General features: G+C 35.2%; 3 protein-coding genes and 3 non-coding genes across 7 annotated transcripts; 4 read left to right on the top strand and 2 right to left on the bottom strand.

Annotated features, from left to right (window-relative positions):
- Positions 1-57: 57 nt before the first annotated feature.
- LOC125196296 (ferredoxin--NADP reductase, root isozyme, chloroplastic-like) lies at positions 58-2584 on the bottom strand. Its single transcript, XM_048094751.2, has 5 exons — positions 2302-2584; positions 2157-2213; positions 1376-1708; positions 1043-1262; positions 58-711 (listed from the first exon to the last, which is right to left on the bottom strand). Exons 1-5 carry the CDS (start codon positions 2323-2325, stop codon positions 212-214), a joined length of 1134 nt encoding a protein of 377 aa, XP_047950708.1. The 5' UTR covers positions 2326-2584; the 3' UTR covers positions 58-211.
- Positions 2585-3151: 567 nt separating this feature from the next.
- LOC125197360 (AUGMIN subunit 2-like) lies at positions 3152-6558 on the bottom strand. Of its 2 annotated transcripts, XR_016137650.1 has the most exons (7): positions 6338-6558; positions 5986-6102; positions 5722-5826; positions 5442-5510; positions 5019-5132; positions 4066-4405; positions 3152-3442 (listed from the first exon to the last, which is right to left on the bottom strand). XR_016137650.1 is itself a non-coding variant. In XM_089069788.1 (6 exons), the coding sequence occupies exons 1-6, from the start codon at positions 6458-6460 to the stop codon at positions 4124-4126; spliced, it is 810 nt and encodes a 269-aa protein (XP_088925914.1). In that variant the 5' UTR covers positions 6461-6558; the 3' UTR covers positions 3842-4123. The 2 variants fall into 2 exon arrangements, 1 of the variants encoding a protein (XP_088925914.1); XM_089069788.1 differs by lacking the exon at positions 3152-3442 and having other exon boundaries at positions 3842-4405.
- A 3004-nt stretch (positions 6559-9562) lies between these two features.
- On the top strand, positions 9563-9627 carry LOC125197662 (small nucleolar RNA U49). The gene has a single exon (XR_007172194.1). It is a non-coding gene; the product is annotated as a small nucleolar RNA U49 (small nucleolar RNA).
- A 149-nt stretch (positions 9628-9776) lies between these two features.
- LOC125197660 (small nucleolar RNA snoR2/U65) lies at positions 9777-9920 on the top strand. Its single transcript, XR_007172192.1, has one exon. It is a non-coding gene; the product is annotated as a small nucleolar RNA snoR2/U65 (small nucleolar RNA).
- A 274-nt stretch (positions 9921-10194) lies between these two features.
- Positions 10195-10277, top strand: LOC125197638 (small nucleolar RNA snoR77Y). The gene has a single exon (XR_007172171.1). It is a non-coding gene; the product is annotated as a small nucleolar RNA snoR77Y (small nucleolar RNA).
- Positions 10278-15825: 5548 nt separating this feature from the next.
- LOC125191813 (U3 snoRNP-associated protein-like EMB2271) lies at positions 15826-19668 on the top strand. The gene is made up of 7 exons (XM_048089232.1): positions 15826-16307; positions 16456-16798; positions 17034-17258; positions 17643-17868; positions 17982-18157; positions 18402-18467; positions 19064-19668. The coding sequence occupies exons 1-7, from the start codon at positions 15889-15891 to the stop codon at positions 19139-19141; spliced, it is 1533 nt and encodes a 510-aa protein (XP_047945189.1). The 5' UTR covers positions 15826-15888; the 3' UTR covers positions 19142-19668.
- The last annotated feature ends 4851 nt before the right edge of the window (positions 19669-24519 follow it).

The following is a 24519-nucleotide window of genomic DNA, read 5'->3' as shown; positions in this document are numbered from 1 at the left end:
CAAAACTCCGGCGTAGTGATTATTCACCAAAACTTGATACACAAACAATGGCAGCCCTTGAAACAAGTACCCAGTAATGCATTCTCCATCAGTAAAATGCTACAAACAATTCTCTTAAAACTCAACATATGTTTCACCTTCAAGAATGGAAAAACAACCATTCCATAAAAAGGAAGGATTATCTAAATAAGGGATAAACCTTTCTCATTGCTCAATACACTTCAACATGCCATTGCTTGTTCTTCTTGAGCTGTGAGAGCTTCTCCTCCCAGCTCTCACCCCGTTGCTCCGCCACCTTCTTCAAGGTCTCCTGTATCCCTGGCATCATCCCTTTCAGCCCGCAGAAATAGATGTGTGCCCCGTTGTCCAACAGTTTGAAGACCTCATCGCTGTACTCCTCGATTTTGTCCTGGACGTACATCTTCCCCCCGTTTTTGTTCTTTTGTTCTCTGCTGAGGGCACGGTCAAATCTGAAGTTGTCGGGATAGTCCTCGAGATACTTGGAGAACTCATCGTCGTATAGAAGGCTGTCGGTGTTGGCTACTCCTAGGAAGAGCCAGGCTAGCCCGCCGAACTTGAATGTGGGGACATTCTCCATTAACATGCGCCGGAGGTAGCCCCTGTAAGGCGCAACACCAGTGCCGGTGGCAATCATGATGTGGGTGGCGTTTGGGTTGTCTTCAGGGAGGAGCATTATCTTACCAGAAGGCCCTGCAAAACAACACACTGAGTTTACAAGACAGGCCAGAAGTCTGAGGTTTGATTAGCAATTACAAGGGCTGCTGATTCACAAACATAGCTCAACTCGACCAATTGATAAAGCCAACGAAACAAATCAAAGATTATTAACCTCTCCAAAGATAAAGATGAAACATGTTTCCAAGTTGCAAAGATAACAATGTGCTATAGTATATATCGAAGGATATGGTTGTGTATGCATGTGTGCGTGTGGATGTGTTTATGTAAGTTAAATGTGGCACTACTGTTTGAAATCTGATTCTCGTGATTAGAATCATACAACTTGAGTTCATTGTGATCTTACCCGTGATCTGAACCTTGTCGCCAGGCTTTGAATCACACAAAAAGTTGCTGCACACTCCATTCTTTGAGGGATCTTCCTTCCCAGTCTCAGGATCGTAATAGACTGCACGTCGAACACACAAACTCGCTGTCTTGCCATCAAAGGAGTCACCATATCTGGTGGATGCTATGGAATACAGCCGTACATTGTGTGGATTACCAGGCTTTTTAGGATTCTCACCCTGAACGAGATGATATACAAGGAAAAAGAAAATCAGAACAAAACCAAGCGTATCATAGTTCTCAAGAGTTAATAAAAAACACACGCTGCTCAAAAGGTAAGGATAAAACATACAGGAGGGATGATTCCGTAACTCTGTCCTTCCCAGTAGGGAACTTTGCCACCATGGTCGATGACAATGTGACACGTCTCTCCAGGAGCATTTTGGCCAACGAGCCTTTCAACAGACACAATGGTCCCGGTGTACGGTTCCTTGTTCTTGAACAAGTGCATAGGTGGCTCTTTTGCATCTTCCAAGCTCAAGGGTGAAACGGCCACCTTAGGCTTGCTGGCTTGTTGCACAGACATGCAAAGCACGGGCCGATTTCTGGACTGAGAGCTTGCAACTCTGAAGTCCAGAGATAGACTAGAGGTCCGCGATTTTTCACGAAAACCGACATGAGTGCTCTGAAACACAAAGAGATTCAATCACACAACGGAGAATTAGTATTCAAGAACTTATATTATGAGCATACGAATCTTCAATCAAAACAATGCCACTTCAGAGGTGATAAAACGACATGAAGCGAACAAATTGAAATGGCACTTTGACCAACTAGACCACCCTAACGGATAGAACCAGCTCAATGCAAGCTTAAAACGTGAAAAAGGGGAATGATGAAATTAAACATAGATCATAAACATACCCCAAACTTATTCATTAATATAAATCGTGAATCAACTCAGAATTAACCGAGACAAAGACACAGAATCATGCAGATGAGATGATCGAAATACACATGATCAAAGATTTAATTTGCAATTAACAACAAAATGCAGCATCAAATCAACAAAATTACATTGTGAAACCAAAGCTGAATTCGATTTACATGAGCAGTAAAAAAACAAAATTAACCTTGAAAACGGATTTGCGGAGAGAAACATCGTTATTAACGGAGACCGCGACTGGGACCTGCAAAAAGGGGGAGAATTTCGGAGAACTCAAAAGGAGTCAACATCAAAACAAAACAAAAATGCATAAATCGTAAATCAAAACACACCTGAGAGAGAGCAGAATGAGCCATGGATCGGATCAAACAATCAGAAAAAACGAGGCCTAGGAGGAGTGATAGGATATAGAGTAGTGCGCAGGAGAATCAATGGAAATGAAGGGCGGAAGGGTTGAAATATATAAAAGAGGGTGGTACTGTTAATAATTGATTAGTTAAATAATTAATCAAGGATGGCTGCTGACGGCGGAGGGTCAGAGCTTTTGGGGTTCGTTAAAGGACAGATTCTTGGCTCTTCAGTTATGATTAATGGAGTCTACAGTCTACCCTCTCTCTCACAACATACTCAAGTGCAAAATAATTTATTACTAGTAAATGTGTTAATTTGCTGTTCCAAAAAGGAAACTTAATTCCATTTCAGGAGGTACAATTATAATAAAGCGTGGAAAATTAAATTAAGATTGCTCCATATTTCTATCTGTCGTTGTTTTCTTAATTCTCTTTAATTTGACTATGTTAAAGCAATTCTCGCTAACTTATTTTATTTTTGTTGCTGTTTCAAGATGATTTGAGGTTTAAATAAGAACTGCTTTGATGAAATGCAGTGGTTAAGGGGTTGTACTTTTTCTATTACTATCAGGATAAATACATATAGTCAACCTTTTTATTTTAGAAAATTCGAGATGGAGTAATTTGTCTTTTAGTCAACCTTTTTAATGTTAGTAATTAGAGCAATCGACTTATTATTTCGTATAGTGCATAGGAGTAGTATAAAATATCTACCTAATTTACACTGAATCACTGATTAACCCATTCAAGTGACTGACGAAACTGCCAACAAAGGAGCACCCAGCAAGATGGAGTGCATAGCATCATTGCAAGAACTAAAACCATATACATTTCTTGAATCAAGATTTCCTGCTTAACTTCAGCATCAACATTATAATGAGGCTGCACAACAGCACAAGGATAGGATTTATCGCCTCTGACATAAAAACAACCTTCAGACAAGAATAGCGACGCCCTCCTTCTTAGGAGCCATGGCCACCTTGTTTCCAGGGAAGGCGCTGTGCGAAATTTCCCCCCGAGCTTTGAAGCTATATGGCTCGTGCATAGATATCTCGGAGAGAACTTTCCTGTTCAGCTGAATGTTCTCCTTCATTAGCCCGTGCATGAAGTTTCCTTAGTTCACCTGTCATGAATCATGTGTAAACTCATATCAGACAGCAAAACTTCCATTCAATATAATATGAGCATTGCTGACAGGCGGATCAAGACAGGTTGATAAGTTTGTAATACGAGAAAAGCCTGACAGCTCTATGATGACAAACAAGAAAAATACATAATCAGCCTCCAACATCACCCATTTTCCGTTCCTTCTCCGAGAACACATAAGTCATAAGTCGGGTATATTACTATATCCGCAACGTCAAGATTAAGGATGCAACACTCGAACAAAGGTTCTAACTAGCTTAGCCTTTTTCTCAAACTCTATAGACCTTCTCCATTTCTTGAATGACTTTTACTAGAGTCATACAAAAACTGTTATTAACTTTCATTTATGCGAATGCCTAACCAATTGATATAATATCGAAAGAATGACATTTTATTCTCGTTCAAATGTGCTACCAAAAATTAGACCCGGCTATCTTTCAAGCGGGGCCTGCAAAATAACCATCGCAATACATACACATTTACAATGACAAAAAGAAAAAGAAAAAAAAAAAAAAAAAAAAAAAGTAAATGGAGATTCGTTGGCACAAAAAGTTATCATCTACGCAAATCACACAGCAACAAGGAAAAAAAGCTTCCTACATGTTAGCAGAGTTATAATATATACAGGCACCACTGTTTCTTGCAGAAGGAGGCGCCATCACAATCTTCTGTTATAGGGTTCCATCTTCGCTGGCCTCACAGCTTGCATCGTCCCCCTCCTGCCATTCACTACCCACCCTTCCAACAGCTTAAAAACATCCAAACTTGATTCATTTCTCCATGCTGGAGGCGTCGCACAGTTGGATTCTGTCATCGCTCTCAGAGAAGAATGACCGACTCTTAGGGTCTGAAGTTTGGCGAATGACTCCCTCATTGCAGTCATCGCTTCAAAGAAACGGGTGCAAGATGCCAAAGCAACAGGAATTGGACGGAGCATTTCCTAAACAACAGATTAAGACAATGTCAAGAATGTAAAATATGTGATATAAAAGTGTTTTCTAATGTTCATTAAGTAAAGAAAATGGCATATAATGCATTTGCTTACTAGACGAAAAACTATAGAAAAAAGTATCACTGTTTTAAGGCCCTAAGAACATACAAAGTCAAGTTATAGTGTATGAGTGATTGCAAATTTTGCTCTTTCTTTTATCTATATTTCCATACAGTTTTAAGCCACTAGCTTCACAGCGTTATTTATGTGACAATTACCTAGCAAAAGTTACCGAAAAGGATTTCCTTCTTATGATCCAATGTTTCCTATTAATAGTTCTATTCTTTCATGAGCTGAAACATTAGAATGATGACATCAAAGTAACTAATTCACGAAGCATAAGCTTCGACCTTATCAATTCAGATCATCAATTCATGAGGACCTTCCTCAAAAGCACAGTTCTTATTTTTGGATGAATGCCTAATGGTTAAAATTTTCAGGATTCAGCAAATAAAATATCACTTCATGCAGTGACAGAAAAGGAAGCAAATGCATTGCTGCGGTGCATGACATTTGTGAGTTTGAAACTCAGAAAAAATTTGAGATGCACAGCTTAACTTACCCCCCATACTGTAGGTGGTTCTTTAAAATTTTGGCTCCACTGAATATCAGCAACGGATGCTGTTAAGGCCCCATAATCACTTGCTGTCTTCATTAACAATTCTGAAAATTGTTTCTGTGCAAACCAGAAACAGCAGAACAAGTATTAGAGATCTCTAAGCAGTCATATTGGAGATCCTCAAGTTAATTTTGATAGCAGCAAATTAAACGATATAAATGCAGGGAAATATCCACCGTAGCTCAAGTCTCAAGGGATGATATTTCAGTAAGCATCAACCTTTTAACAAATGGTAAATTGACAACATAATAGTCTGAACCGCCTTACAGTATGTATTTCATTAAAAATTAGTAGTATTTCTGAGGTTCTAACTTCTAATCTGGTTCGACTTCAATAAATGTGAGTAAATTCACATTCGATAACTACCTGAAACTCAGCCTCCACAGGTATGCAATCCAACGAGTAAGGTTGCTGAAGACGAGCTATAATACGATCCTAGAAAGGAAGCTAAAATATTAATGACCTATAAAGTTTAAACAGAGACAAAAATTAAACATATCGTGCATGAAGAGTCAGAAATAAAAGAAAAAAGTAAACAAAAACAGTTATCTCAAATATATCACGGGACATTAACATTATCTGCAAATTTTTTATTTGAATTCTATTCCAAAAGCATAGGAATTGGGTAGCAACTCATTCTATTTACCTTGTTCTGAATAACATCTTTCAAAATAGTTGTGATTCGAGCTAAAGTCTCCATCTTCTTCTCCATTTCACTTACATGCGTCAAATGAGCCACATTCTTGTCTTCCTAAAAAATCAACAAAAAATTATAAGAGCTATCAAAGAAGAATCATTCCGCATACAAGATCAGATAGGAGCAATTTATTAAGGAAAAACACAAAATGATCGGTTTCAATGTCAGAACCCAAAATTCAAGTAAAAATTGCCAAAATCCAAAATGCATCACCTTTCGGCCTTGAAGTTCAACTTGCATATCCGCTAGTTTTCTCTGAACAACAGTCAATTCTCTCAATATCCTTATCAAATCATCCCCTTTTGCACCAGATAAATTCTGAATATTCTCCTGATTGAACAACAGATCAAAGTCAAATTCAAACCCAGCTCGCCACCAACAAACATTACCGCAACACGAGATCGATCATATATGCGGACGGTTAGAATGCAAATTTTATCAGTTCTAGGCCTGATGAACTACACGCAATCGTAACAATTGCATTGCCAACTATCCAAATCACACACATATTGGAGCAATTCTATAACATATCCAGCTTCACCAGGTTTTAGTGTATCTCAGAGACCTGAGAAGGCGGCGGCGCGAATGAGAAACCGAGATCGGCGGCGATGGATAGGGCGTCAGACATTCCCCCCACTCTCCTCAGCGGCTTCTTCCCCACCCAAGTGGTGTCGCCGCCCATCGACATCACACGTTTGTTGTATGTTAGTGTGTATACGAGCGGGAACACCGGCAGGCACAATTGCCGGCGATTTAGACGGCGGAGGATCGGAGTGAGTAATAGTGGTCACGAAATTTGAATTTTAAAATTGAAATTTAAGTCCTTACTATTCCTTAGAGCATCTCCTACCGCGGACGTCGTGGAAGTCGACCGGACGTCCGCCGTAGTGAGCAAAATGGTAGGACACGGACGTCCCGTGCGCCCGTCGGATGGGCTCGGATATCCGATCCACGGGCGGGCGGACGTCCGCCACTGTGGCGTGGAGCCGGAAGTTGAGGTCGGACGTCCGACAAAAAATAATTTTTTTAAAAAAAAACTCTATAAATAGAGCTTGTTGAACTTCATTTCATTCACAACACTTGTGCTGACAAGTTTCTCTCACTAAACCTACAAGTTTCATTTCTACTAAAATGGAGTACAATAGGAACTCACCCACCACGAGCGGAGGAAACACACCAACGTTTCCCACCGGAACGGAGGAAAACTTTGCGGGGATGAATCCCCAAATCGCGGGGATGGCGGAGATTACTCCCCAAATGTTCTACAATATGTACAATTGGATGAGTCAGATGGGTGGGATGATGCCCGGGGCAGCGGGGATGGGTGGTACGCCGCCAAATATGGCGGGGGTGGGTGGGTCGATGCAGCACAGGAGCCCGAGGACGCCTAGGGAATCTGTCTATCGCTCATATATAGATTTGTTGGCCGATGATTCCCCTAGTACTGTTCCGGAGACTCAGTATGCCGGCATCGAGACTTTCTCTTTTGAGGAGTTGGGGCAGGAGTTGGGACTATCGCCGATCCGTGAGACTCCCGATGAGGCGGAGCCTGCTGCAAGGGGCAGGGGCAAAGGCAAGGGCAAGGCCAGGGGCGGGGGTAGGGGCAAGGGCAACTGGAAAGCCCCGAGCTCTTCCTTGCAAACGGGGGCAGAGGAGGAGGGTGAGAAGAGGTCGATCTGGACCATATGGGAAAACGCCGCGCTTGCGAAGTCCTGGGTCGGTGTAGTCAAGGATCCCTATGTCGGGGCGAACCAGTATATTGACCGATTGTGGCATCGCATTAGTGAGGCCTACCTAACACTCAAACCGGCTAGGGCGAAGCCTCGCACTTCCGAGCAATACCGGAAACAGTGGGATCGGTTGAGGCCTAAGCTCAGTCGTTTTGCCGCCCTCTACCAAAACAACATGCGCATGGCAACCAGCGGCATGTCTGAGGATGATGTGAAGAACCGGGTCCTGTCCCAGTACCCCGACAAATAATTGAAGTTCAAAGAGTTTGACCAATGGGAGGCCTTTCTCGTGGTCAGGGATTTGCAAAAGTTTTGTGCGGGTGTCGACTCGGGCTGGAAGCGGACGTAGATCAACTCTTCCGGTGAATACAGCAGCAGTGTTGGTTCGCACGAGCTCCCCGAAGCCGAGGAAGTGTCCCCGCTACCACGATCAGACTCTCGCCGTCGTCGTCGCCCGATGGGGCAAAAGGTTGCGCAGCGGATGGCGAGGGGAAGCGGCAGCCGCAGCGGGTCCTTCGAGGTCGAATCGGAGACCCCTGAAGCCCCAGATGAGTACGACCATCTCGCCCGCGCGCAGCTAACGAAGACTCTATGTCAGACCATGCATAGGTGGTATACGTCGCACAATCCTGTGTACAAAAGGATGTGCAAGGATGTGATCGACGCATGTTGGCGCGGTTTAGGAATGCCACCTATTGATGATTATGGCGTCGAGATTGGGGGCGGGGACGTCGGAGGCGGTAGCGGCACGGGCGACGGGAACGATGACGAGGATGAGGAGGAGTGAGAGCCGAGGGCTGTAATTTTTAACTTATTTATGTTTTTTTAAGTATTATGTAATTTTTTTTAATTATGTATTTTTTTAAGTATTATGTAGTTTTTTTTGATGAAGTATTCAAATTTTCCCGTATTCTGTGTCGACATTTTAATTCCGTAAATTTTAATCCCGTAAATTGAGTAATTGTGAATTTAATTTTATTGCGGGAAGTCCTAGTGGAAGTCCTAATGGAAGTCCTAGTGCAGGGGAAGTCCTAGTGATGTGGCAGTGGAATGGAAAGTCCTAGTGATGACGTAGCAGGAAATTTTTGTGGGAAGTTCTAGTGGAAGTACTAGTGGGTAGGGCGTCACCGGAGATGCTCTTATTAGTTCCCAATTAAGTTCAACAATCAACACTGATTTTAACTGATTTTAAAAATATAAGCCCTTTCATTCCCCTTAAAGAGAGAAAAGGAAATAATTTTAGTAGAGAGTGATGTCCACATTATTATAATAATATAAGTGTTAATGGTAATTATATAAGTTATAAATAAAATGATGTGTAGGAATAGTATATTTGAATTTTTCAAAATTAGAAAATTTATACTTTTTAGGAACGGACTAAAAGGAAAATAATTCATATTCTTTGGGCACGGAGGGAGTAGTAGATGATAGTGATAGATAGATATGTTAGTTTCATTTTAATATATTTATTTTATAATAATAAAATATAAGTGAAATAAGATTAATGAAATATAGAGGATATTCTCTTCCTGGTTCACAGAGTTTGTGGAGTACTTTGTTTCACTTTAGTATTTTCATTGTCTCACTTGAATCTATAGAAATAAACATTAAATAAATCATTCACTCTCTTGGTAAAAAATGACTACACACCTCCATTTAATATAAAATCAATTTTTTTTTAAAATTTGCATCAAATTAAATTGGAATAAATTTATGAGATGGAGGAAGTAAATTTAATGGAAGATTATAATGCGACTCTAAAGTGGCATGACGAAAATGGATAATCTAGATTTCTAAAATGGGGCAGATAGAGTATCTTGAAGTTGATAAAAGCAAGGGGCTATTTTGTAGAAGATATACTAATGTATGGGTTAATTTGCAATTTCCGAACTTGCCATAAACCCAAACCCTAAATCAAGCAGCGATTTCCTCTCCCCAAACCCTTGTGCCATTCCCTTTAAATTCTCGAGCTCCACAGCACAATTACATCATTCATCTCCCCGCCGCCGCAGAAGCAGCTCACATCATCTATGTCATATTCTCACTATTTTTATATTCAACCCCAATGAGGAAGAAATCCCAAGAATAGGAAGTGCCGTATGACACTTTAAAACGCAGCGTTTAGCTCCGTCCGCCGCTTCCATTCACCGCCGCCGATTCTATGTCTATGTGGCGTTAGAATCGGTCGCCGGTCGGTCGCGGCGCCGTTGCCGCTGTGTGGTTGATTTGAAACGGGACTCTGAGGTTTTAAAGTTTCATTTTTCCTACGCCGACGGTTCAATGCCACGTCGCCGGTAGCAACGGCTATGACCGGCGATGTCATGATTGAACCAATATCAAACTCTTTCGCATCCTGATAGGAACCTGTGGATCGATATTCACCGTTCGTTCACGGAGCCGTTTTGTGCGATTACAATTTTTTTCAATTTTATTATTTTCGTTGAAAATTAGATTCAAACTTGTGTTTCATGGAGGTCAATGAGGATGGAAACATATTTATATATCTGGAATTACCGTCTGAATTTATCTTGATGGTTTAGATCGACTATCTGAGGCCAGATTTTTAGTTTTGAAGTATTTATTTTAATTTCTTTCTGAAAATGATTGTTTGATCCAAACCATTTCTGAATTTGTTGAGAACAAATGCAATGACACTTTGATTTTATTTTATTAGCTTGGTTAGTTTTAAGTGAGACCTGTGATGATTAAAAATATCAATATATCTGGAATTACCGTCTGAATTCTCTTGATGTGATCAGCAATCTGAGGTTTACTATTTTTAATCCCAAAGGATTGGAAATCATCTTTTCGAATTAGTCTCTGGAGTATTTATTTCTTCAAAGAGGTTTTGAACCTCTAATCAAACAAACAAAATTTTGAAAAAGAGATAAAAATTTAATTTTATTATTTATTGTAGTAGTATATTTAGCAATAAGAAGAGATAAAAAATTTATTTCAAATCGTAACGTGATTTTAAGGTTGATTTGAATTTATTATACAAGTATTTAAGTTAAAAATTTAATGTTTTTCTGAAGTGATAGTACCAAACAAATTATGAATATAGAAATTGTTTTAAGTTAATAAATTTTTTATATCAGTTTTCAATGAAAAATATTAAAGAGTTTTATTATGTAGGCACAATTATCTACATTTATGATCACTACCTTATTCTAAAATAGATTAAAAAATAGATAAATCTAAGTGACCAATTTTGTACAACTAAAAATTAATTTATTTGAGAAAAAATCAATTTATTTATGCATTTAATTAAAATATATGGACGCATATATAGTACATGAAACGTGCATAATACTTGGTTTATCTATTAATAATTTTTTGTATAATTTAAATAAGTAAAATAATATAGAGGCAATTCAAATATGAAAAAAAAATTTAAAAATGAAACTGAAGACTAATTAAGTCCTTTTAACTTATCCATTGACTTCATTTATTAGTATATAATTAATACATCAAATTACTTATAGTATAATCTTTTTGGTTGTACAAAATTTTGTTGTATTAATTATATATTAAAAAAATAAATACAGTTAGTGGATAAGGGGAGTCTTATATTGCTAACTCAATGTTTAATTGCTAGCTATAACTCAATAATAGCCATTAGATATTCAAATTAAATGCCTAGATCATTAACTATGAAATGTCTATACGATCAACAATTTAAATAAGTAAAATAATATAGAGGCAATTCAAATATGAAAAAAAAAATAAGAATGAAGCTGAAGACTAATTAAGTCTTTTTAACTTATCCATTAACTATATTTATTAGTATATAATTAACACATCAAATTACTTATAGTATAACCTTTTTTGGTCGTACAAAATTTTGTTGTATTAATTATATATTAAATAAATAAATATAGTTAGTGGATAAGGGGAGTATTATATTGCTAACTCAATGCTTAATTTCTAATTACTTCTTAATAATAGTCATTAAATATTCAAATTAAAGGCCTAGATCATCAACCACGAAACGTTAATACGATCAACAATTTAAATAAGTAAAATAATATAGAGGCAATTCAAATATGAAAAAAAAAAATTAAAAATGAAGCTGAAGACTAACTAAGTCTTTTTAACTTATCCATTAACTACATTTATTAGTATATAATTAATACATCAAATTACTTATAGTATAACCTTTTTTGGTTGTACAAAATTTTGTTGTATTAATTATATATTAAAAAAATAAATATAGTTAGTGGATAAGGGGAGTGTTATATTGTCAACTCAATGCTTAATTGCTAACTACTACTCAATAATAGTGATTAGATATTCAAATTAAAGGCCTAAATCATCAACCACGAAATGTCAATACGATTAATTCCAAAAAATATCAATAGGGGTATTAATGTCAAGTTAGTTATAACTAACTTTTAAAAGAAATCTCAAAACTTTAAATTCATATAATATATATCAAATTAAGGATAATTTTATAAGGATTCCAACGATATACTACAAGCATATGTTCCGACGTCAAAATTTGAAAAAAAAATTAAAAATTTTAATTTTTTTCGTACAGCAAAAATGTCAACATACTATATAAAATATGTCAATACAATACATGTAGAATGTCAATATAAGCATTGTGTTGACATTCTCAAAGCATTGTGTTGATATTTTCGGAACACTATATTGACATTTTTCATCCAAAACCCTAATTTAAAGTTTTTTTTATCTTTTTTTATTTAATTAATAAAAACGAAAATTACACGTGGCAAATTGTAGACCACACGTTTTCTAAGATCCTATGGCCTTAAATTAGTTGTAATTAGCAATTAAATGATGAGTTAGCAATTGATCACTCCCCTAAAAGAATATATATTATATATATTCTTTTAGGGGAGTGATCAATTGCTAACTCATCATTTAATTGATGGTCTACAATTTGCCACGTGTAATTATCGCTTTTATTAATAAAATAAAAAAAGATAAAAAAAAACTCCAAATTAGGGATTTGGATGAAAATGTCAATATAGTGTTTCAAAAATATCAACACAGTGCTTTGACAATGTCAACACATTACTTTAAGAATGTTAATCCATTGCTTATATTGACATTGTACATGTATTATATTGACATATTTTATATAGTATGTTTACATTTATGCTTGTACGAAAAAATTAAAAATTTTTGATTTTTTTTTCAAATTTTGACGTCGGAACATATGCATGTAGGATATCGTTGGAATCCTTATGAAATTTCTTTAATTTGATATATGTTATATGAATTCAAAGTTTTGGGATTTCTTTTAAAAGTGAGTTATAACTAAACATGTAGTTAATTGACATTAATACCCCTATTGATATTTTTTGGAATTAATCCTATGGCCTTATTGACGTTTTTCGTTGATCGTATTGTCATTTAGGGATTAATGATCTAAGCCCTTAATTTAAATATCTAATGACTATTATTTAGTTGTAGTTAACAATTAAGTTATGAGTTAGCAATATAACACTCCCCTATTCTTTTAATATATTGTTATATAACTTGTATTGCATATATTCTATTAATTTTATATTATATATATTTATATTCTATTAGTATCTATAAAATAAAAAAAATTATATATATATATATATATATATTAATATATACTATTTTTTTCGGTCTTTCGTTTTTTTTTGTTTAAATTTCGGTTTTTTCTGTTTGGTTCGGTTTTTTAAGTTCGGTTTTCAATTTTTTGATTTTTCGATTCGGTTCGTTCGGTTTTAATTTTAGCTTAAATTCGATTTTTCGGGTGAAAAACCTAACCGAAACCCGAATGCAGACCCCTACACCCTTCACTCCAATCAGTGGCGGATTTAGGGGGGGGCAGGAGGGGGCGGTCGCGCCTTCCCGGCCGTTCGGAGAGCCTAAACTTTCCCTTGAATCGAGCCGAAAATAGTATATCCGCCCCCTCCGTAGAGTGTAGAAATATACTTTGTTTTCAATAAATGGCATATAAAATGGAGTGGTCTAATGGTTTGTGTGTTGATTTTTTTCTAAGAGGTCTAAGGATCAATCCTCAACAAGAGCATACTTTTTTCATTTTTTATTCTTTTAGTTTATCAATTCATATTTCTTTCTTATCATCAAAATAATACCTTTAAATACTTTATAAAATCTGAACTTTTACTAATTTTCCTATATTAGGTTGTTATATTTGTTCTTTAGTTAAAACTATTTTCAATCTTGTGTTAATGTTTTTTTTTCCTAAAGTACTTATAATTTGTGATCCATGCATCTTAATTATTTTCTATGTAATAAAATAAATATTTAAATATTTTTGAAATCTAAATATTTACTGCTTTACTTATATTACTTTTGTATATAATATTTATGATGATTTTGAATATATATAATATTTACAATAATTTTATATTTTAAAATGAGTAATACATATTTGCAAGCTAATGCATGTTTATATTTTATTAACGAAGCTAGTGTTACTTAAATATTAATACAATATTATTTATTTTATTATTAAAAATAATATTAAATTAAATATTAAATATTTAAATATTAAATTTTTGCCCCCGCCATTTTCGGGGTCTGGATCCGCCATTGACTCCAATCACATATTTGTTTCTATTTTTTCCACTCGTCACTCGAAATAAATCACGACGACGTCAATCTTATGGATACCTTAGAGCAGTACATGTTACTTTTCTAGCCCATGGTCAGCAGTATTATTATGAAAGGCAAATGCTGTGAAGACGACAACAACAGAAAGAATATGTACCTAGGCTATTCCTCCATCGAGAGTCGATCTTTTGAGAGCGTACTGTAGGCACTGAATGGCTAGTTGCGGACTACTTTGCTGATGAACTACAGCGAAGCTTGATTGTTTTTTGCCTGCAATTTAGAATGGGGCATTTTAATCCTTGACGCTTGTTTGTACCTTGTTTTTAGTTTGTTTCTCGTTATACTTTTTTCAGCATTTTAATGTCACGAATATTTTAATATCGTGTTCTTAAAAGTTAAATCTACGTTATTTTGTTATTTTACTTTATTTGAGGAAACAAATTGAAAAAAAATGAAATTGGTAGTGAAATAAATTTGGGTGGATTTTTGGGGTGATATTGCATGGTTTGAGGCTAGAAGACAACGTGTTGACGTGATGGGAAAAAAATGGGATGAACGGATTTATAGGTAGCACCGCTATGGCCTTATAGGACATCATTTCATAACGTGACAATAACACCGTTTCCTTCATATTTTCCTTCGTTCTCGCGCATTAAATTATGTGTCATTAACATAGCCATTATCTATCTCCACTTTTAATAATTTAATAAGTCTTATTTTAAATTTTAATATTAATAATTACTACTTCCTCCGTCCCTTAACATTTCTTAAAATCCATGTCGTCAAGAAATGAGACTCCTAATGGCGCACGAAGGGAGTATAAACTTTCTAATTTTAAAAACTTTTTTCTCTCTAATGAGGTGAGACCCATTCTCCACTAACAATACTTCAAAAACTTTTTCTTTCTATCTTTCTTTTACTCTTCCGATTACACATTAAAATCAAATGTTCACACTCTTTGGGGACGGATGGAGTACTATATACCAAGTTTTTCAACTCACAATCTTGTACTTTTAAGCGTATATTAATATTAATTTAATTTACTCCCTGCGTTCTATAGTGGAGTAGTTGAGTTATTTTGTCATTTTGATATGTTCCATAGTTGTAAGTAATTTCGCTTTTTAGTAAAAGTAAGCACATTTCTTCTCTCTTACTTTATTCTCTTTTCATCTTTCTACCTTTTATATTTCCTACTTTATTCTTAATTTACTTAACTCGTTTAACACAATTTTTTTAAATCGCACGCCAAAAAAACGCATCTTATACAGTGGAATGGATAGAGTATTATTTGAAGACAATTTTCTCTAGAGATAAAAATAAAAATAAAATATTATTGTATATGGAGTATAATTTATTTTAAATATACTAAATTTATTTAAACCATTAAGAGTTGGTAAAATTTTTACCTAACTTTAATTCATACTTCCTCCGTCCTCTAATAAGAATCACATTTTGTCATTTTAGTTTGTCACACATTAAGAGTTATATTTCACTTTTATAAAAACTGGTAAATAAGTCTCACATTTCACTAACTTATTTCACTCATATTCTATTATAAAATTAATATAAAAATGTAGACTCTATATTCCATTAATTTTTCAACTCGATGCTTTATATTTCTTAAAACACGTGCCCCCATTAAATGTGACTCATATTGTGCGATGGAGGATAATTAAGAAACGATTTAAAAACCAATTTATAATTATAGTTAATATTAAATTTACCTGCAACCCAAAAACCCTACACATAAATCTCTCTAAACCGTCGGAAAAGCGGACAACCGTCGGACAAGCGGAAAATCATGAAGGGCGGCAAAAATCTGAAGAAGAGACCGTCCCATCCGGCCAAGGACAGGAATAACATTAAGAAGCGCTTTTCCTCTAATGATTCCTTTTTTGAAAATGAAGTCACTGATCGGAAGCGCCACCGTAAATTCAAAAACGACGAAGAGATTAAGAGCAGTGACGAAGACGAAGATGAAGGAGAGTACGGTTCCGAGGCGGATGCGGAGGAAAAAGAGGAGGAGACGCCGGCAGAGAAGCGGAAGCGGCTGGCCGACGCCTTTTTGGAGAAGCTCAGGGCGAAGGAGAGGGAAAAAGACGAAGATGAGGAATCTGAGGAGGGTGAAGGGCGGAGGGAGAGGGATACGCTTATTGCTAAGATTTTGCAGCAGGATCAGCTCGAAGAGAGCGGCCGCGTTAGACGAGCTATTGCTTCTAGGTTTGTGTATTTTGTTACCTCAATCTTGCTATGTTGAAGTAATTTTGGAGTTTAGGGATTGTATTTTGTCTAAAATTTTGTAGTTAATTACCATTGATGTTTTGCTTAATTGGTGTTTGAATTAGTATTCGTATGTGTATTATTATAGGGTTCAGAAGCCAGAAACGAGTGAGGGATTTCGAATCCTAGTAAAGCACAGGCAAGCTGTCACATGTGTGGCTCTATCTGAGGATGACTCGAGAGGATTTTCGGCGTCAAAGGATGGTGCCATTGTTCACTGGGATGTTGAGACTGGGAAGTCCGAAAAGTACCTCTGGCCTTCTGATGAAGTTTTGAAGGCTCATGGTTTGAAGGACCTGCAAGGTCGAGCTAAGAAACACAGTAAACAGGTTCTAGCGATGGCTGTTAGCTCTGACAGTCAGTATTTAGCTACTGGAGGCCTTGATCGGCATGTTCATCTGTGGGACGTCCGCACACGCCAGCACCTTCAGGTGTGTTCCATTTCACTGCAAAACAGTTTCGAAGATGGATTCGTTTTTTTGCATGTGACTTTATTGAATAAAATTTGATCTTTGCGGAGTGTAGATGATTTGTTGTGGAGTTCATTATTCATTTGATATGCATCATATGGAGTACTTAGATATTCAGCATCCAAAGATGCAAATTGGTCTCAAGCTTTCATTTTTAATGCTTAACACAAGACATTTTATGTAATGTTATATGCAGGCTTTTCCGGGACATAAAGGACCTGTTTCTTGCTTAACATTTAGACAAGGTACTGCAGAACTCTTCTCCGGCTCATTTGACCGCTCTATCAAGATTTGGAATGCAGAAGATAGGACTTACATAAGCACACTATTTGGTCACCAGAGTGAAGTTTTGACCATTGACAGTTTGAGAAAAGAACGTGTATTGACTGTTGGACGTGACCGTACCATGCATTTGTGGAAGGTAATTTATGTTTATATATATATCCCAGTGCTTCTGGCCCTTTCTACCCCTGCTCGTTCTGTTGTTTTCACATGTGATATCTGGTCAACTGATATGCATCAAAACATTGGGACCTGCAGATAGAACAGTTCTTATCACCTTTATGCTAAATAGTCTGAAATTAAGATGCCACTAATAAAATGCATACGCGCTAGTTAAGAATGCTGCTTCCAAGCATGGATTTATGGGGTTCATTTGGTAATTTACCAAGATGTCCATTTTTCTAACTCATACCCTTGTTAATGGAGAATATTACTTACTCTTTAACTTGGTTAGATTGTGGAGTTGATATTTTTTTCCCTTCTATTATTTGACAATAACTACTTGTTACACATGCAAGAATAGGTACCAGAAGAATCACAATTAGTATTTCGAGCTCCAGCATCATCACTAGAGTGCTGTTGCTTTATTAATAATGATGATTTCTTGTCGGGTTCCGATGATGGAAATGTTGAGCTCTGGAATGTGCTACGCAAGAAGCCTGTCCATATTGTAAAGAATGCACACGTCTCATTTGGTGAACCCAAGTCTGATCAGATTAATTCGGAAGGACTGTCTAATGGCCATAAAGGTTACCAGTCTCTCGATGCAACACAGTTTCAATTGATAGGAGTAGCCTTTCGGCTATCTTAAGCTATGGGATTCTGTTCATGCAATTCATAATTCTCTGTTCACCTCTTACAGAAAATGATGCCCAAGATTTATTGAGACATGGTTCAACTGCTCTTTCCTGGGTCAACTCGGTGGCTGTCTGTAGAAGCAGTGATCTTGCTGCTTCAGGAGCTGGAAACGGATTAGTGCGCCTTTGGGCAATTGAAAATGAGTCTAAAGGCATTCGTCCTTTATTTGAGCTCCCCTTGGTAAGCTTTTCCTTCCTATTTCTTCCAGATTATTGAACAAGCTCTCTTGTATAACATCGGTTCAAATTTCCAAGGGCCATCAGTTAGAAAATGTAAATTCAGGATCTTTTAAGTTACCATGAAATGATGACAAACAAATTACCTTCAAACCCATGTGGATATCACATTATATCTGTTTGATGCAAAATTTTATTTAAAATCCATACGCTATAACTTACGTTTCTATTGATGGTTTTAAACACAGGATGGATTTGTCAATTCGTTGGCATTTGCAAAGTCTGGAAAGTTCCTAATTGCTGGGGTTGCTCAGGTGAAAATTCTTTTTTCTCACATAAATGTTTAGATCTCCCCACCCTGTGAAGTTTGTGTATTAATTTGAGAATTGGTAAAAGTTGACGCTATGTCTACAAGACCTAGAATTGGAAAAAGTACTCGCAATGCTCTTATTTGGCATTGCATTTTGTTCTTTAAATGCCTAACAGGGTCAGTACTTGCTTTTCTGTACATTAGTAACCTGAAATCAAGAAGGGTTAAGGTCAGCTGTTAGATCATATAGGATTGTTTGACCCACCATCTGGACTTTGGTCATATTGATATGTGGAACTGGTTTTATGTGGTGTGTGTAAATGCTCTTCAAAGGTATGCATTGATTGCATAATGTATAAAAGATGTTAAGGGAGCGTAGCTTGACTTAGATGCAGTGTGGAATTCAAGCACTTCTATTAGTAGACAAACTTGATAAGCTATTGTTACTCGACATATATGGCACATGTGTATATGCCCCCTGATTCTGCTATATTTTCCCGGCTCCTACAAATCTATCAAAATTTACACTGGTTCACCATTTGATGTTATTATCATAATCCAGAACCGTATTATCAGTCTTAACATTTTATCTTTTCACAGGAACCTCGGTTAGGAAGGTGGGGACGCGCTGCTTCTGCCAAAAACTGTGTTGCATTGCATCCTTTGAAGCTGTCATGACACTAATTCTTCTAAACGATGAGATTATTAAAGCAAAAATTGAGAGCCTGCTCCGATCCTGACTGGACTCAATTTGTACTTACTCAACGTCTCAATCTTGAATGCTAAAAAAAAGGATCAACCCTGTACCAAATCAATGATCTGGCATCGTGTGTGGCCTCCAAAAATTCTTTGTGGCACAAACATGAGGATGCTAATCTGTGTGATGTACCCAACTGGGAAACTCAGGTAACTTTCTAGCTGTTGGTGAGGGGTGAAGTGAAGTGTTCTGAAAACCTCGTTTCATGGCTTGAAGCTTACAGAAATCCTTTTTGTGCGGTCCCCTTTTCATCATTGTCTCGACGGAAGCAGGCCTCACATTTTGCTGAAAAATTTTGTATTTGATGGGAACCATTCTTCATCTTGATCAATTTTGGATCTTGTTTGTTAGTGTAGAATCTATCATTAAATTTTGAAGGGAAAACGTCAGTGGATATATTTGTCTCCCTTTCTATTTATGCAAGGAAAATGTGGAGTAGTTCTTTTAATGGGCTCTTTATGGATTCATTCTTTTATCATGGTCATATGATTTTTTATGGGGATCATTTATTTTCCTTTTCACTTCAAATAGGTGAATCAAATAGGAGTAAATAACAAGTTTTAAGGCACAATAAAAAAAAGGAACCCATGTACAGGGGCGGAGCCAGTATTATAGATATAAGGGGGCAAAATTATATGCGAGGAAATTTTGAGCATCTAGGAAGAGGGCAAATACAAGGAAATTCAAATATTTTTATAAAATTGGATAATAAATTAGTACATGCAAACATATTTGAGCAGGTGCATTTGCCCCACATTATTATAAGGTAGCTTCGCCCCTGCGGCCGTGTACACGGCACTCTCATGTGCTCTGAGAGACATGAGAACTTCATGCAAAGTGTCATTGACTTCTAACCAATATGGTGTAATATTTCAGATAACTTTAGAAAGTCAATAATTAATTTGTTCTTATTAAAGCATACAAAATTATAATTCGACCAGCGTGTATACATTACAAAAATGCATTTTTAATAGGGAAATTGGACTAATAATGGGCGGTTCGAGAGATAGCAATAGAAATATTTTACGGGTCGGAGAGTAGTAATATCTATACATATATAAAAGACGAGTTTTGCCTTTTCTTGAAATATTTATATGTTTTGTCCTTATACTGAAATATTTATAAGTTATGGACCAATTTGAATATTTTAAGTAACTCTCATGAATATTTATTTAGATATTTTAATTAGCATTTGACTAATTCTTTAAGCACTACCGTGACTCATTGGTGGTTACAAATATTTAAATAAAATAATGAGCATTTAGCAAATTTTGTAACATATATTGTCTTGAATTTATAATTTATGATGTTTTAATTCCATGTTCTCTCATGTACTAATTTTGTACCTATAAAAGACATAGAGTTGTGAATGAAATACACACTAACAAAACATTCTTCATTCTCTCTCAAGCTCTAAACATTTTATTGCACATTTTAGGAACACTGTTTTGCTCGATTTTGAAGCCTCATCAAGTTTATAGGTGCCTAGCACATTTGAGATGTAATATACGTTAGGAGGAATTCGTTTCATCTTTGGAAAAAATACGTCAATCCGAGAGCACTAATCGTGATGTAATTTGTCTTGCGGAAAGAGGGTTTTTCTTGACTAATTTTCATTGTAATTTCCATTGCATTTATTATTTCTTTTTTCTTTAATTACAATAGTTAGAGTACCGCGTGTATATGGTTCCAGATTTTTATATCTGTATTTCTTACATTTCTTAAAGAGGGAAGAATTGTAACGTCCTTAACTCAAACATACATAGTATTTATCTTTATCTTTACACAATTTATTATTTTTAGTAGAGAAATATGATGGATTGTTTTAAACATATTTTTCAAAAATGTCAACACTTAATATAGTCTCTTTATCATTATCCAAATAATTGTATTTGTCTTAATTTCATTTTAAATATGTTTAATTTAATGTCTTTAAGTGTAAAATGAATTGAGGAGTATATATTTATTGAATTTTTATTATATAGTAGTATATTTTTCCATTTTAAATCTTACTATATAATTATATTGTTTCTTATTTTAATTAATCGATTAAAAATTTAAGAGTGAACTACATAAATGGTACCTTATCTTTATTTTATATCGTTTTTGGTACCCAGTGACAAAAATAACCCTAGGTACCAAATATGTGATTGTTTTTCATGGAGGATATTTTTGGAAATTTCCATTAAATAGTACCAAATATGTGATTATTTTTTCTTCTTTTCTTATTTCTCTTTTTCTTCTTTAGTTTCTTCTTCTTTCTTTTTTCTTCATTTTCTCCTTTCTTTTTAGTATTTTATCTTCCTTTCTTTTATCTTTTTTCTCCTTAGTTTATATTTCTTCTTGCTTCTTTTTTCTTCTTTCTTTTTAGTGGTTTATACATACATCTAATTGCATTCATAATATAAATAAAAACAAAATGCCTAATTAAATTAACTATTTAAAGTAATTAAATCAATTGAATATTTTTTATTAAATTATTTTATACTCATTTTAAGGTTGAAACACCTAACTAAAAATATTCAAATTTTTATTTCATTATGAATACAATTCACAATGTTAAATTTTAATTTTTATTAAGGCTATATTGATTAGTTACTAATTTAATGTAAAATAATAATTATAATTATTACATAATATTATGTGATTCATAATTTATATAATTATACTATAATTATTTATTAATTACTATCAGTTTTTAGTATTATAACAATAATAATCTATATTGATTAGTTACTAATTTAATGTAAAATAATAATAATAATTATTAAATAATATTATGTAATTCGTAATTTATATAATTATACTATAATTATTTATTAATTACTATCAATTTTTAGTATTATAACAATAATAATTAAATATAATTGAATGATACTAAAAATAATATTAATATTAATATTGATTAATAATAATAATATAAAGAATTAGGAGAATGAGAGAAAATATTATAATATCACTTTTGGTACTAATTTTATGTTTGCCCAAAATACCTTCTATGATATAAATGGGAAAATATTTGTTTAAAGAGCATTTTGGGAAGAAAATTACATTTTTGGTACCTGATGTCATCATGTACCAAAAATGTGATTTATAGGTACCAAAAACGATATAAAATAAAGATCGGGTACATTTTACGTGCGAAAGTGAAAGATCAAATACCATTTATGTAATTCACTCAAAATCTAAAATCGTATGACAAAAAAATATTCCGTCGTACATCGCACGTGGGTTAACAATAGTAATTTATAAAGGACAACATAAAATATAAATGTTCAGCTATAACAGTCTTCCACACTTAATTGTATGACATTCCAACATCACATCAAATTTTTATTCAAATATACAATTTGTGAGATATACAGGTAACTCTAATATTTGCAAATTGCAATTCGATAAATGGACTAACAGTCTGACAGCGAAATGGACATCTTGATTTTTCTTTTTATTGTTAAAATAGTCTGTTCATTCAAGTGCAATTTGGAATAGTTTTAAGATGTTACTCCCAGTTGAGATTTAATATGTGAATAAATAACTGTCACTCTGAATTCGCTAATCTTTTAAAATTTGGGATAAAATTCACTGAGCTTTTGAAATATGGAATCGATGCACGCGAATATTTCAGAATAAGGGTTTTTGAATTTTGTATATATTTTGAATTTCAATATGGATCTCTGTATCCAGTGGAGGAGGATTGCTCCTCTTCACGAGCTGGTCCTGACACGTCCACAGAGGAGCATTTAGACGTTGATGGAAGAGCTAATGATGATGTTGTTAAGAAAGACGAGGCTGGCGATGCATGGGAAATTGGCAGAGTACGTGGGTGGAATGGTCACTTCAGAAACTGTTGATGCATCGGAAATGGCTACATGAACATCTACGCCAATTCAAAACTGCGAGATCTTGGAATCTGAAGCCAAGTCAGATGATGTTAAACCGGATTCAGCTGAAACCACCTAGCTCAACTTCCACAATCTACACAAGAAAATGTATATTTATGTCGAGAAAGGGATCACATTTCTGAAACTACTCAACTTGTATATCAGTTATTACTTTATTTTGTTTCCTGCATTTTGGATGTATAGGAATACTGTTTAGGCAAAACAGAATTTGAGAGGATACTTGTAGTTATATTCATCTTATTTTTTTTAGTGAACTACATAAAAAGTTCATAACGTTTTCAAAAGTTATACTGCAGACCCCTAGGAAAAAAAAATACCTCCACATAACCCTACCCTTTTACTAATCACAAATCGGATATTTGTAGTCATTTTTCGGTCGAAAATACCCAAATGCCTTCAGGTGCATTTTAGTCAAATAAGAAAAAGTTGTACACCTACTCCATTGCCTTGCAGGAGACCTACACTCTGCAATGTCATCATATTTGAAATTTCCCATATTTCTGACGATATACAGCTTGGGTATGCTTCATAATTTTCACACTTAAATCATTTTCGTTTTTTACACTAATATTTCCCTCTGCAGACCAGCCCTACCGTCGTTTACTGCCTCTTTCGACGATTTTTGAAATTGCTGTACGGTAAGCGTACATCACAAATTAGGTAAGTTCCAATGTGACCGGTAAAATGTCGGATGATTTTTGTGTGTTCCTGCAGCTGGTTTTGGTTGTATTAAGTTAAAATTAGGGTTTATGTGTATCGGTATAATGTAGTATATTTTTTTTGTGTTTCTGCAACTGATTTTGGTTGTGTTCATTTCAATTTAGGGTTTATGTGTGTTAGGCTGTGTCGTTCTAATTTTTAGGCAATTTGCTGAATTTAGTTTTATTTTTTCAATTCAGATCCTTGTTGCAATGTCTTCTTCTAGTTCTCAATCTTATGAGTCAAGTTTCAATTGGAATTGGCCTCGTCCAGAGATTGTGAACTGTAATCATGATCTTGAGGCTTAGCTGGTGACATCTAGGACGACTGCTAATCCTGGTCGACGGTACTATCGTTGTCCAATATGGAAGGAAGATGATTGCAGATTCTTTCGTTGGTTTGATGCGGGTCTATCGCGAAGCCAAGACACTTACTTCCAAAGAATCAAGGTCGAACGAGACAAGTTTGAAGAACAACTCCGATGCAAGAATATTGTGGAAGGTGTTCTTGAGGATAAATTGCGCATGAAAAGTGAGGAATGTGACGAGCTGAGGTTAAAATTGAGCATGAAGACTGAAGAGTGTGTAGGTCTTAAGTTAGAAATTGTTAAAACCACCAAAATGTCCCGAAATATGAAGATTGTAATTTTGTTGTTATGCGTTGTAATTATTTTCCTAATGTAATGGTAACACTTTTCT

Source organism: Salvia hispanica, chromosome 4 (genome assembly GCF_029641045.1).
Source record: "Salvia hispanica isolate PSC_SH4W2 chromosome 4, Shi_PSC_v1, whole genome shotgun sequence".
In the NCBI taxonomy this organism is placed as follows: Eukaryota; Viridiplantae; Streptophyta; class Magnoliopsida; order Lamiales; family Lamiaceae; genus Salvia; species Salvia hispanica.
Note: the sequence above shows the minus strand (reverse complement) of the source record. Positions and strands in the feature narration are given on the sequence as shown.